The following is a 14,180-nucleotide window of genomic DNA, read 5'->3' as shown; positions in this document are numbered from 1 at the left end:
ACAATCTAAGTTACATCCAACAGAGATCAGCCCACCCCTACCAAAGTTATTATTACCTGGTCTAAGTGCCTGTCTTTCATAAGTTCATATTCATTTTGCAAGGTATGGTGGAAAAGGGTCCATATCAAGTGTTTGAGTTCAGGGTGCTCAGAAAGAAGACGGGAACATAAATTGCTCAATCGTTTATAAGCCAACCAATACACTAGAGAAGAGAAAACATTAGATATTAGAATCATTCTCAAATATTTGCTTAATGAAGATAAAATGTAGTAAGATTACAGGAAAGTAACAAATGTGTTGTGATTTGAAATACCACAAAGTCAGGATTCTGCTCCTAGGGTATGAGCATTTTGGCAAGAGTACCTCATCTCCAAGTGAGGGATGGTCACCTTGAAGAACAGCATTTGGGAGTAGGGGCAAAAAGACAGCCTTAATATGGAACTGGTTTTTATATCTGTTGTTAATTCAGGAAACTCTCAAATCATTGCACATATTGCATATCCTCCTACTGCACTTCTCCAAAGGCTTGGTCCCAAAGCCACGTTTTCACTCTCTTTCTGAAGGCCAGGAGAGTGGGGGCTGATCTAAAATCACTGGGGAGGGAGTTTCACAGCCGAGGGGCCACCACTGAGAAGGACCTGTTTCCTGTTCCTACCAATAGTGCCTGTGAAGGAGGTAAGACCAGGAGCAGGGCCTCTCCAGATGATCTTAGTCTCCAAAGTGGCTTATAGGGGGAGATACGTTCAGACAGATAAGCTGGGCCAGAACCATTTAGGACTTTATAGGCTAAAGCCAGCACTTTCCAGATGACCTCATAACTAGGAAGTAAAATGTTCTATAGCAGGGGAAAAAAACCTCTATCAAGCAGAGAACAGATCATTATATACAATTATTGGGATCCAAATCATAGTACAAGCTTTGCCGGATACTTATGATTATCTGTTATCAAATACAGGGAAGGAAACTGGAAATGCAACTTTTAAAATGGAAAAGAAATCTTTTCTCACCTTTTTTGTAGAACAGTGACAGGGAGGTAGATTTGTACAGTTTTTGAGACTGATTCACCATGGGTGGCTGAGAATCTGGAGGGGAACACACTGAATTGGAAAAAGCTTTTCTTTTAGGAGATTTTGTAGGGGATAGATACCTAGAAAAAGGATACAAATAAAACAAGCAACAATGACTTACTAAAATATGTTTGGATTAACTAAAGGGACGATTCTCATTTAGAGTGGCTATTGTAAGCATTTTAGGAATACACTCAGGTTGATGACGAGCTCTGCTTGGACTGCTGTTCTTTCAAATGTTAAAGCGGGAAAAAATAAGGTTAAATATTTGGGTGTCAACATCATGAAGAACAAGACTTCTATATAAATAAAAATGTAATGTTTGTTTGTGGGATTAACAGAACTCAAAAACCACTGGATGAATTGACACCAAATTTGGACACAAGGCACCTAACAACACAATGTATGTCCTTCACTCCAAAAAATTGCTTTTGTCATTTGGGAGTTGTAGTTTCTGGGATTTATAGTTCACCTACAATCAAAGAGCATTCTGAACCCCACCAACAATGGAATTGAACCAAACTTGACACACAGTTCTCCCATGACCAACAGAAAATACTGGAAAGGTTTGGTGGGCAGTGTCCTTTGGTTTTGGAGTTGTAGTTCACCTACATCCAGAGAGCACTGTGGACTCAAATAATGATGGATCTGGACCAAACTCTACAAGAATACTCAGTATGCCCAAATGTGAACACTGGTGGAGTTTGGGGGAAATAGAATCTTAACATTTGGGAGTTGTAGTTGCTGGGATTTGTAGTTCACCTGCAATCACAGAGCTTTCTGAACCCAACCAACGATCGAATTGGGCCAAACCTCCCACACAGAACCCCCATGACCACCAGAGTGGGCCACAGCAATGCGTGGCAGGGGACAGCTAGTTATTATGCAAAATCTTTCCCCAAAATTGGAAAGAAATGAAAAAAGAGTTAGAAGAAAAGGGAAAGTTACATTTATATATTTTGGGCAGAACTTCAATAATATAAACAAATACTTTGGGCTTTTATTTCTGTTTCAAATGATCCTTATCAAAATAAATGGAATATTATTTATTTATTTATTTATTTATTTATTTGCCTCATTTATATATCACCATTCTCTACCTCGAGGGGGACTCAAGCCGGCTTTCTCCTTTTGTGCAATGGAGAAGGGGATTTATAGTTTTGTCTCACAGGCAAAGAAACCCTGAATACGACTTCAGACAATGCACAATATTAAGAAAAAGAGACTTGGGAGTACCCAACTGTATTGTGTGTTGTTCTGCATATTGGAAAAAATGGATGAGAAACATTTGGAACTTGAAGGCCGTGATTCAAGATTTGGATGGAATAGTTGTCTCTAATATGATAAAAACACATGCTCAATTTAAAAACCATTGTATTAGAAAGCCTTATTAAAGAGTTTGGTATAAATATAAGCAGATATTTTCCCCTAGGATGAAAAGACAAAATAGTTTTGTTTTTTTTAATTGGAGCTAGCTGCTATGATGATCTTTTGTACTTCAAACAACATAACTGGAGGTTTACATCAAGAGACATACTTCTAAGAAAGGCACAGATCTTAAGTGGCTTGTTTCTTCTCATCTGTGCTTGCTTCTGTCCTCACAGCAGAGATCACTCACTGGAGAAGTAGGATAGTCAACCTGATCAACAAGGGAACAGACCCCTGCCATTCGCAATAGCTGCTGCCCAGTAAGTGGGGACTAGGATGGCAGTCACTGCATTGAACCACAAATGATGTATTTATAACGATCCAACAAAATTTAATGTTTCAATTTTCTTTTCTTTTGTACATTTCTTTCAGAATTGTATTTTTAAAAAGTAACCAATAAGGATACCATTAAAAGAAAGGAATGTCATGTGCCACTTTGAACAGAGACTGGTTTGTCAGTTTACAAAGAGGAGGGTGGATGAGAAGGGAAAAGGAAGCAATCTTGACACTTTGAATGTAATTTTTCAGTATATACCTGCCAGAGCAAAAAGAACATCTCAAGGAGTATTTTTCTGTGCCCCACAATTGTGTTGTACTATAACCTACATTATACAGAAATCTAATTGAAGGTCTTTTCTGCTGCAGCACCTACTTATGGAATATCTGGATCTCCAGAAGGTCTGGCAAGCACTAACACTGGCTTCATGAGAGCACAAACTATCATTAGCCATAGCTTGGCTTAAATTTACCTTTACTCCTGCACTAGTACTGTTTTTACTGACAATACAGAAATCAAATGTTACACTTCTAGATTAAAAATACTAGAAATACAAGCATACATTTATACATAAACGCATTCTGTTTCTTCCCCCTTCGTGTCTTAATAATTTGTCACCAGCCTCCTCAGGAACTAAGTATGCTTGTTATGCACCAAGTTATAAGTAGCCCACTCATCTCTTTATGCTTAGTCCCCATCAAGTCCTAGATCATCCACTCATTTCAATAATTTATCACATTGATATGAATTTGCTCACATCTTTACTTACAGATCAGCAGCAGTGTGATTATGCTGAAGGGGCTGAGTGATATAGCTGGGTGGTTCAGGCTCATCGGGTTGTCCATCCCGTTCCTTTGACTGTTTTATAAGTTCAAATAATGGCGAATCCTTCAGGAAAAAATACCAAATAAGAATTACATTACATTTTGAAACACTGTTTATGTTTTAACAGTGTTTCATAAACACTGAACATAAATTAGTACCAGGGGAAGGAACAGATCACAATAGAACTAACCACTTTGCATGTCTTTAGATTGGATAACTGAATTTTGGCTAAATTCGTCCCGCCAAGCATGAAAATACAGATCTTGTATGGGGTAGTTACTGAACTCACACACTACTATATGTGCCCTATATGTCACCTCCCAGGCAGCAACCACTGCAAGCAACATGGAGCTGTGCCCCAGATGAAATAAGATACTAGCACTAAATTCTAAAAGAAACGGACAACAGATGAAGATATATGAAAAGTAGAGTAACATGTTTAAAACAACAGGTCTAAAAGATAATCTTAGCAGCAGAACGTTGAATGGAAACCAGAGGGCTAAGATGGGATAATTAAAGGCTGGTCAAAAGAAGATTACAGTAATCAAGATGGGAAATGATGAAGGAATAATCTAAATAGAGTCTTTGTAGAGAGAGCGGATAGAAAAGTTCTGATTTTGGCAACATGGTAAAGAAAAAAGTAGCATCACTTTACTATAGTCTCAATGCAAAGAACAAAATATAAAGAACAAAAAATAAAACCAAGTCTATGTGCCTGCTTCAAGGGACAAATGGCAATTGAAAATGCTGTAAACAAGGTTTTAAAGGGGAAAATAAGTAGTCCCTTCTTTATCATATTAGGTTTCAGACAATGAGAAAGCATCTATACCGGGATAACTGAAAGGCATGCTATAATATCAAGCTAAATATAAGTTTTAGGGTGGTGAAGTACAGCTGAGTATCATCAGCATACATGATACTGAAAAACATACAAATAAAATTAGCCAAAATTAACGTATGACAAGAAAACATCAGAAGAGACCTTGCATCAGAAGAGACCTTCAGAAGGGAATAGTAAGAAATCAAGACTGGCCAGGTGACAAGCCAGGTATCACCTAGTCCACCTAAATGAGTTGAAATCTGCAGAGACAAATGGATTACATTCCAAAATACTGAAGTAACTTGCTGGTGAACTATGTGAACCACTTGCCAACTGTTTGTAAAATTCCCGGGAAACAAATGAAGCGCCAGAGGCCTGAAGAAGAACCAACACCATCCCTTTCTTCAGAAAAGGCACTAAAGAAGATTAGTCTACCTGATCTAAACACTAGGGAAATATTCTAAATGGTAATAAAGGAGTCCACCTGCAAGTATCTAAATGAAAGTGCAGTGATTACTAGGACAAGGTACATGGTAGTTCAGCCCCTCCCCTATCCCTATGGTGCAGACTTGCCTGATAAGAGAATTTCCTTCAAGCAGGTTAACAATTAACTTCAATTACGGTATCTGCAAGGAAGACTTACTCAGTTCTCAGAAAAGCATTCACTGGCTTGCTTTTTCTCAAAAAACACATTTACAAACAAGTTTTCTTTGAAACTTGCTCAGGATAGAAGCCTTGAAGACACAGAAGAGGTGACAGCTATGCTAGACTCCTTGTCTACGATTCTATGGATTCAATATTTTTCAGTAAACTCCATTGACAGACAACTTTCTTATTAATAATGCATAGGATTTCAAGGCATGCCTTCTGAAGCAGTTACATTTTGTGAAGCATGGAAATAAGATTGTCATTTAGTTTAAATCAGGGATAGATGGCCTTTTTTCAGCTTAAGATCTGCCTTAAGGTAATTTTAACATCAGCAATGGCTACGGGCAAGACAACGTACTCCCCCCATTCATTTACAAGCAGTCCCGAACTTAAAAAAAGATACAGTAAGTTCTGTAGGTGTGTTCTTAAGTTGAATTTGTATGCAAGTTGGAACAGGTACTTTTCAAAAGTGTAACTTCAGTCATATATATAACTACTAGCCGTACCCTGCCACGCGTAGCTGTGGCCCACTCTGGTGGTCATGGGGGTTCTGTGTGGGAGGTTTGGCCCAATTATATCGTTGGTGGGGTTCAGAGTGATCTGTTATTGTAGGTGAACTATAAATCCCAGCAACTACAACTCCCAAATGTCAAGATTCTATTTTCCACAAATTCCATCAGTGTTCACATTTGGGCATATTGAGTATTTTTGTAGAGTTTGGTCCAGATCCATCATTGTTTGAGTTCACAGTGATCTCTGGATGTAGGTGAACTACAACTCCAAAACCAAAGGACACTGCCCACCAAACCCTTCCAGTATTTTCTGTCGGTCATGAGAGAACTGTGTGCCAAGTTTGGTTCAATTCCATTGTTGGTGGGGTTCAGAATGCTCTTTGATTGTAGGTGAACTATAAATCCCAGCAATTACAACTCCCGAATGACAAAATCAATTTTTTTGAGTAAAGGACATACATTGGGTTGTTAAGTGTCTTATGTCCAAATTTGGTGCCAATTTGTCCAGTGGTTTTTTAGTTCTGTTAATCAACAGTTTGAGGGACTGTGGCCTGGCCCTCTGTTTAAAAAGTTTGAGGACCCCTGATCTAGGCTAATATTTACAATGAGTCATAATATTCACTGGGTGACTTTGAACCAGGCATTTTCATTCTGATCTTCCATACAGGATTGTTGTCAGTATTATGTGGATAGGACCGTGATGGTGAACCTATGACACGCGTGTCAGCTCTGACATGCTTGGCTATTTTTGATGACACGCGGCCACATGCGGCCGCATAAAGAGAAGTACACCTTATAAGAGCCAATCTAATTCCATCCTTAAATTTGTAAAAGGCTCTACAAATTTAACATCTGCACATTTGAGCATTGTTCACTCCATAACTCAGCGTGCAATATACATTTTTCTCATTTAAACTATAAATATTGCAAAATTATGTTTTTTCTCTCTCAAAGTTGACACCCCACCCAAGTTATGCTCAGGTTTTTGGCAAATTTTGACACACCAAGCTCAAAAGGTTGCCCATCACTGGGATAGGACAACAGTCACATGTTCTGCTTTATGTTTACTAGAGGAAAAGTAGGTTTTAAATATGACAAGTAAATACACAAAATCATATTTAGAGGAAGTAGTACTGAAATTGCTATTGAACTGGCTTTCACTGATTGGCAACAGGCTAAGAACATTCTAGCTCCAATTAATAGACTCTACCTAAAAATAATTAAAATTTTAGAAACCTAAACTTTCAATCTAGCTACAACCGTAAGGGTTTTTTTATAGGTGAAATACTTAAAATTATCCAAAATACACCAGCACAACTGGCACATATTATAGTACTAAAAGCTGCAAAGAGCGATGCTTGCTGTCATTTAGTTTCAAGAAGACTGGAAAAGCTGTAAAGGTCAGGAAGCTATCCCAATTCAATCTGTCCTCTGTCTAGTTCTAGCCTGTGGCCAACTATGAGGGTTTTTAATTTTAATGGGAAAGGTAAAGGTAGGCTTTCTCCCCCTCCACAAGATGCACAGACAAACAGATGGAAGGAGGATGGAAAGGATACTTAAAGGCTATACCAGGACACTTACATTTAATTAGCATTATTGGGTGTTGAAATATGTCTGAATATGAGAAAACACATCATAGAGGCTGTTTGTGTTTTACATGTCAGGAGCAACTTGAGAAACTGCAAGTCGCTTCTGTTGTGAGAGAATTGGCCATCTGCAAGGATGTTGCCCAGGGGACGCCCAGATGTTTGATGTTTTACCATCCTTGTGGGAGGCTACTCTCATGTCCCCGCACGAGGAGCTGGAACTGACAGACGGGAACTCATCCCGCTTCTCAGATTTGAACCAATGACCTTTCAGTCAGCAGTCGTGCCGGCACAAGGGTTTAACCCATTGTGCAACTTGGGGCTCCATGAAATCATGGTAATGTGCATGGCATTCATAGTTCAAGATCTATATATCTTCCACTGTAATTCATTTTATGAGAGCACCACCCTACTCAAGCGCCATTCTCGGGACAAATCTAAAGTCAGGGCAGGATATATGTTATAGTCATGACACACTTGCACTTCAAGAAAGACCAGTAACTTAATAAATCACCTGTGTATCCCTTCTGGCCAGATCTGTTTCAAAAAAGGGGTTTTGAAATGCTTTGTCATTTAGACTGTTAAGAAACATTCTGAATTCATTCTCTAATTCGAAATGTTGAGTACCATCTAGAAAACATGTCTGTGCTGTGTATTAAATGTAAAAATTCATTTTAAAGCTTCTTTTCATTTTACTTCATTCACAAAACAAAACATACCTTGTTTATAAGATTACATGCAGTAAGTACAAGCTGGTTCTACAAAAACATCTCAGAATCCAACTGTTTTTGCAGAGAAGGAGGATGTGGAACAGATAACTTTTTGTGTGAAAAAAACACCACGTCACATCAGAAAAAAGCTCTCTAAAAAGTCATCAATTAATCTCCTGTGTACAAACCAACTCAAATGCCTCTAGTATGTTATTCAATCATAGATCAGAAGGTGAGTTTAGCTTCAATGCTGTGAATAAAGTTTTGACTAGCACTCTGTTGATCTTTTTTCATGCTTCTCAAAAAGATTTCTGAGAAATGCACTGCTTTGCCTTTAACATGAAGTGAAAGTTGAAACCTATTCTTTACTCCAACCCCTTTTCCTGTGATGTCAGCTTACTAACTGAGTAAGCATAGGTGGGGCTTTTTTTCAGTAGGCTTCCCTGAAAACGCAAACGCATACAGTATAATTGGTGTGTGTGTGTGTGTGAGAAGAAAGCTCAAATTCAGCAAGAACAGACACGCTTTGGAATTTTATTCCTCTGCCTACTCCCTACGTTGTTGCGGGCTCAAGGTTTGAACTGTCTAAACGTTTATTTAGCAGCACAAAGACAAAGCCACAGGAAAAAACCCAGCAAGGTTGGGAAATGAGGTCGTCTGTTCACAAAGCAACTTCAGTTCTGTTACTCGCATGCAACTGTGGAAATGATGTGGAGTGTGTTCTACAGAACAACAGGAAGAATCGATTTCTACATCAATAAGTGGAGCAACCGGATCAAAGCTTTAACCTGAGAGACGTTCTTTGTGTACAATGAGACGGTTAGTCTTGGCTTGGTCTGGCTACGTGACTTGCTTGCTACAATACTTGGACGAAAATAATTCTTCGATATCTACCGACAAAATGCCTTTTAATAATGGGGCCATCGAGGTTTAAAGCCAGGCACAGATGAAAGCACCCAAAGACTGGATTTACAAAGCACCTGAAAGTGTGGCTGCGACTACAATACAATAAAAGAAGGTACAGCTTTACTTTTGAAACTCTATGAGTGGAAATAAAACTGCTATCATAATGCTAAAAAGCATCAATTGTTCTACGGAAGACTCTTTTAAATACACTCTGTATGGATATATGTTTAGCATGGTATTTGTCCTTGGCTTAATTTCCAATTGTGCTGCTATATACATTTTCACCTGCACATTAAAAGTACGGAATGAAACAACAACCTACATGCTGAATTTAGCCATATCAGACCTACTTTTTGTGTTTACATTACCCTTCAGAGTTTACTACTTTGCTTCCAAAGACTGGCCATTTGGAGACGTACTCTGCAAGATTTCTGTCACACTGTTTTATATAAACATGTATGGAAGCATTTTCTTTTTGACCAGCATAAGCGTTGACCGCTTTTTAGCAATTGTATATCCGTTTCGGTCCAAGACCATTCGAACAAAAAGAAATGCAAAGATCGCCTGCATTGCAATCTGGACAATTGTGATAGTGGGAAGTATACCAGCAAGCTTATTTCAATCCACCAACTCTCATGTCAACACAAAAGGACAAACACACAATGCGTGCTTTGAAAATTTTTCTGAAGCAACTTGGAAAACCTATATTTCAAGGATTGTTATCTTCATTGAAATTGTAGGATTTTTCATTCCACTTATACTAAATGTGACTTGTTCCACATTGGTTCTAAGGACTTTGAACAAACCGCTCACACTCAGTCGGAATACATTAAGCAAAAAGAAGGTTCTTAGGATGATTTTTGTTCATTTGTTGATATTCTGTTTCTGCTTTGTGCCGTACAACATTACTCTAATCCTTTATTCTCTCATGAGGACACAAACATGGGCTAATTGTTCAGTAATTGCTGCTGTGAGAACTATGTACCCGATCACGCTATGTATTGCAATATCAAACTGTTGTTTTGACCCTATAGTTTACTATTTCACTTCGGACACAATTCAAAATTCAATCAAAATAAAGAGCTGGTCAACCAGAAAACATGGTTACAGATCATCCAAACCACAAGCTTCAGATAAATTCATTCAACATGGACTCCAGACCTTACAAGCAAGAACTGAGAATGAATCTACAATATAAATGGAAGTGAAAGAATCTGGGAACAAAAACAGAACATTTAAGGAATATTTTTGTATAAAAATATGCTTTTTATAAAGATACACAAATTAGAATGAGTAAAGCCATTTTAACAGTAACAAATGTTTCTATGTTTTCAGTAGATAAAATCTGTTTTTCTTGGAATACAGCCTTTGAAACATTAATATTTTATCATATGGGGAATAATGAACACATGAAAGGGAAATTGTCTCTTTTTAACAATTTACAATATCAGAAAAGACAAAGAGAGCATGATTTTTGACCTAAAGGAATTGATTCATTTACAAAGGGAAATATGACTCCCTCTCTGAGTTGAAAGATGAAAGTATATGCATATTAGGCCTGTGCACTCAATGAAAACAATGTTTAATATTCATTACAAAATTGGGGGGAGAGGGGAATCGTTTCTAGAATTTTTCCGAAACTACATGGGGTGTGTATCGTAACTATAATGAGTTAACTACTTTTTTGTTACTTTTTGTTAAGTAATTAATTGTGCCAATGGGGAAACTTCGGGGGGGGGGGGGCTTCTCATTGTTAGAGCTATTGGCATGAAAGTTGCTACAATTATAGAACACATTTACCACTGTTAGCCTATCAAGTTTCAGAACTTTTTACTCATCCACGGATTTTTGGGGAATTTTCAAAGTGTTTACAAAACATTTTTTTAAAATCTACAAGAGCTATCTCCTTGAATTTTCTGTACAATATCACAAGTTAATAGGGAATCGTTCCCATCAAGTTTCAGAAATATTTGTACATCTACTGATTTTTGAGAAGTTTTGACAAAAGTTTTTTTTAAAGCTATAACAGTTATCTCATGGAATGTCTCCCATGTTAACCAATATAACTTCAATTTAGAGATTTCTTCCTAGTCCCACACTGATTTAATTACTTGTATTGAAGTATCATCAGTTCTCCTCCTTGAAGGTTTAACAATTTATTGGACCTCTGGCTATTGCTAGGAGGAAAAATTCTCTTCCCTATCCTTATTGGAGCTTTCAGATGCTGAACAGAATTCTGGGAAATGTAGATTATTGCAGAGCCTTCTGCATTCTCTGCCTTAGGGCTCCTTGCCTTCCCAAACTACATTTCCCAGAATTCTGAGCTCTTAGTCTCTTTCCCAGCTCACTCAGCTTGTCTCACCCTGCTGCTTTCCTCTTCTCATGGTGAGTGGTCATTAAGGCCACCATTTTGGCTTTGCCTCACTTATAATCAAAAAGGAAACTGACTTTAATAGGATCCCAAGCATTACAGAAGTATTGGGTTTTTAAGTTTTGATTCTTAAATTTTTGCATGGGTGCACACACCCCCCCCCCCCCCCCCCGGTGTTTCTTAATATCTGTTCGTATATGCAAAACTTACAAATGAGATACGACTTGCTAATTAAAAATGAAGTTTTGCATACCCCTAATGCATATTCAAGGAATCCGTTTTGATGAAACTCTATCAAGTTTCAATATTCAACATTCATGTCTTCAGTTGCATTGCTTTTCCACAGAGCATCAACCTTTGAATAGATAGACCAGTGGTTCTCAACCTGTGGGTCCCCAGGTGTTTTGGCTTACAACTCCCAGAAATCCCAGCCAGTTTACCAGCAGTTAGGATTTCTGGGAGTTGAAGGCCAAAACATCTGGGGACCGATAGATTGAGAACCACTGAGATAGACTTTAACCCAATAGACTTCAGCACATTATTTGATATTTGTAATTCGAAATTTGTAGAGGGGATTTAAAAAAAAACTGTTGATGTAGCTCATGCTATTGTAATTTTTCATTCAAAAGCTGTTAATATTTGAAAGGCTTTCAACTTGGCTGACAACATTTATGAGTAAAGAGGGAAGGGCAATACTTCTAGGCATGAGCCATCAAATATAAACAACAATTACTCCTGTTTACATTAATGTCAGAGCATTAAGCACACCATTACAGTAGGTCTTCCTAGGAAATAAAACATCTCCATACACTTGAGATTATAATGTCAAATAATTAACTCAGTTTCTAGTTAAAAGGTTTCTGAATGTATGTAAATTTTAAAAACCTCGTTGTGAACAGAACAAAAGAAGGGAGATGGACTTCTAGTAGGGACTCTCACATGCAAAGATTAGTTTCACAATTGGGGAAGGGGGAGGATACAGTCAGCCTTCCACATTTGTGGGTTTGACTTTGCAGTTTTGATTAGATTAAAACATTCTTTCTAGGAATCTCTAGGTCTTCCAATGCGACTCTATGGTCAAGGTCCACCAGAAGATGACCATAAAGCCACAATGGAAGACCCAGAGATTCCTAAAAAGAACATCTCTCTAGGAACTTCTAGGGGCTTCCAGTGCAATTGTATGGTCAACTAACAGAAGCTGACCACAGAATCATGCTGGAGGACTTAGACATTTCTAAAAAGATGCCCCCTTGGGTAAAAAATATTCTTTTTTAAAAAAAATAATGCAATTTTTTACTTTTGCAGGAGTCTTGTATTCTGACTCCACTTTGTGATCTCGTGCTATCCCGAAATTCCCAGATATCTGATTGTAATAGCAATTGGTGCTTTCACACAACTTTTTTATTTATTATCTGCACCTTCTGTTATGAGGACATGACTTGGACTTAGTTACATTGCATAGAAACTACTGCAATGTGCTCAGCTCTTGGTGAATGTCTGGAACCTTAATACAAAATGCAACACACTGGCTGCTGGTACAGAGTTCATACTGCAAGTTAGCAGCTGCTTTCATGATCAATTCAAAATGTTATTAATCTTGGGACCTGGTTATTTAAGGCAGTGCTTCTCAAACTAGCTGATAAAGGTGAAGAACTATCTTCCTCCCCAATGGAATAGGGACTAGTGGCATTCTTGTGCCACATTAGCACCAGTTGTTTGTTCTGTTCTAGGCATTCTATGTAGTCCACAGAAACCCATTTTGAATAACATTGACCTAAATGATTTCCTATCTTGTTTTGATCCTATCTGAATGCTAAGAACTTGAGAAGAGACCAATGATATCACCATAAAATAATTGCATTTTTTTAAAGCCGGTCTGAGTCCCTCTATGGAGGTAGAGAAAATCGGGATATAAAAGTTTTAAATAAATAAATAAATAAAATAATGTATATATTTTACTGACAATGCAGTAAAATATAGTAAAATCTTTTAAGAAACACATTGTAGTAATACTTTTATTATGACAACTAAAAGGTTCAAAACACATTATACAAGCTTTTGAAGTTCACAGGCTAACCCTGGAAAGATATCTTAAGGATGTGAAGATAGAACATTTAGTCACATCAGGGGAAATCCTGAACTGGAGTCACTCTTGAGTTTTTCATCTCCAAATAAGGCAAAAACATTAAAAATGGGCTATAATGTATAATGACTTGGTAATGAACTCAACTAAATGCTGTCTACAAAAAGTTTGCAGATACAGACTGCCACGGACTGTCCAGAAGAGGCAGTGTATAAATATAATAAACAATACAAACAAAAATAGAGGAAAGATTTAGAAAACCAATTAATGATGTATACTACACTAGCTGTCCCCTGCCACGTGTTGTGTGGCCCAGTTTGGTGAGCTGGAAAATAATGAGAAAGTGTTGGTTTCTAATATATGAAATTTCTTTATGCTTATGGGTAAACATAAGCATAAGTACTTCTTGTTGTTTCTTTGTCAGTGTTGATGTGGAGATTGTCTGGTTTGTCTACTCTGGAACATGGAACATATTATTGTCATTCAGGGGTCCCTTTCAAATCTATGATATTATATCTATCATATACATGTGTGTGTGAATCATATATATCTATCTATATCTATGGCTGGATGGCTCTTTGTCAGGAGGGCTTTGATTATGTTTTCTTGTCCTGGTGAAGGGAGTTGGACTGGCAGCACTTCTCAACCTGGGCATCGGGACCCCTGGGTGGAGGTCATAAGGGGGTGTCAGAAGGGTTGCCAAAGACCACCGGAAAATACAGTATTTTCTGTTGGTTGTGGGGGTTCTGTGTGGGAGGTTTGGCCCAATTCTATCGTTGGTGGGGTTCACAAAGCTCCTTGATTGTTGGTGAACTATAAATCCCAGCAACTACAACTCCCAAATGTCAAGGTCTATTTCTCCCAAACTCCACCAGTGTTCACATTTGGCCATATGGAGTATTTGTGCCAAGTTTGGTCTAGGTCCTTCATTGTTTGAGTCCACAGTG

The 14,180-nt window shown here is 37.9% G+C and overlaps 2 protein-coding genes across 2 annotated transcripts in view; one reads left to right on the top strand and one right to left on the bottom strand.

Annotated features, from left to right (window-relative positions):
- The window catches only part of RB1 (RB transcriptional corepressor 1), a 67,868-nt gene that overhangs the window by 15,586 nt on the left and 38,102 nt on the right, over window positions 1-14,180 (bottom strand). The window contains exons 18-20 of the mRNA XM_060784844.2: window positions 3,542-3,660; window positions 1,008-1,147; window positions 57-202 (exon numbers count right to left, since the gene is read on the bottom strand). Coding sequence (XP_060640827.2) covers window positions 57-202; window positions 1,008-1,147; window positions 3,542-3,660 — 405 coding nt within the window. The remainder of the gene's footprint in view (window positions 1-56; window positions 203-1,007; window positions 1,148-3,541; window positions 3,661-14,180) is intronic.
- Window positions 8,266-10,097, top strand: LPAR6 (lysophosphatidic acid receptor 6). Its single transcript, XM_060784833.2, has one exon. It carries the CDS (start codon window positions 8,916-8,918, stop codon window positions 9,975-9,977), a length of 1,062 nt encoding a protein of 353 aa, XP_060640816.2. The 5' UTR covers window positions 8,266-8,915; the 3' UTR covers window positions 9,978-10,097.

Source organism: Anolis sagrei, chromosome 1 (genome assembly GCF_037176765.1).
Source record: "Anolis sagrei isolate rAnoSag1 chromosome 1, rAnoSag1.mat, whole genome shotgun sequence".
NCBI lineage: Eukaryota > Metazoa > Chordata > Lepidosauria > Squamata > Dactyloidae > Anolis > Anolis sagrei.
The sequence above is the reverse complement of the archived record's forward strand: the minus strand, read 5'-3'. Positions and strand labels throughout refer to the sequence as shown.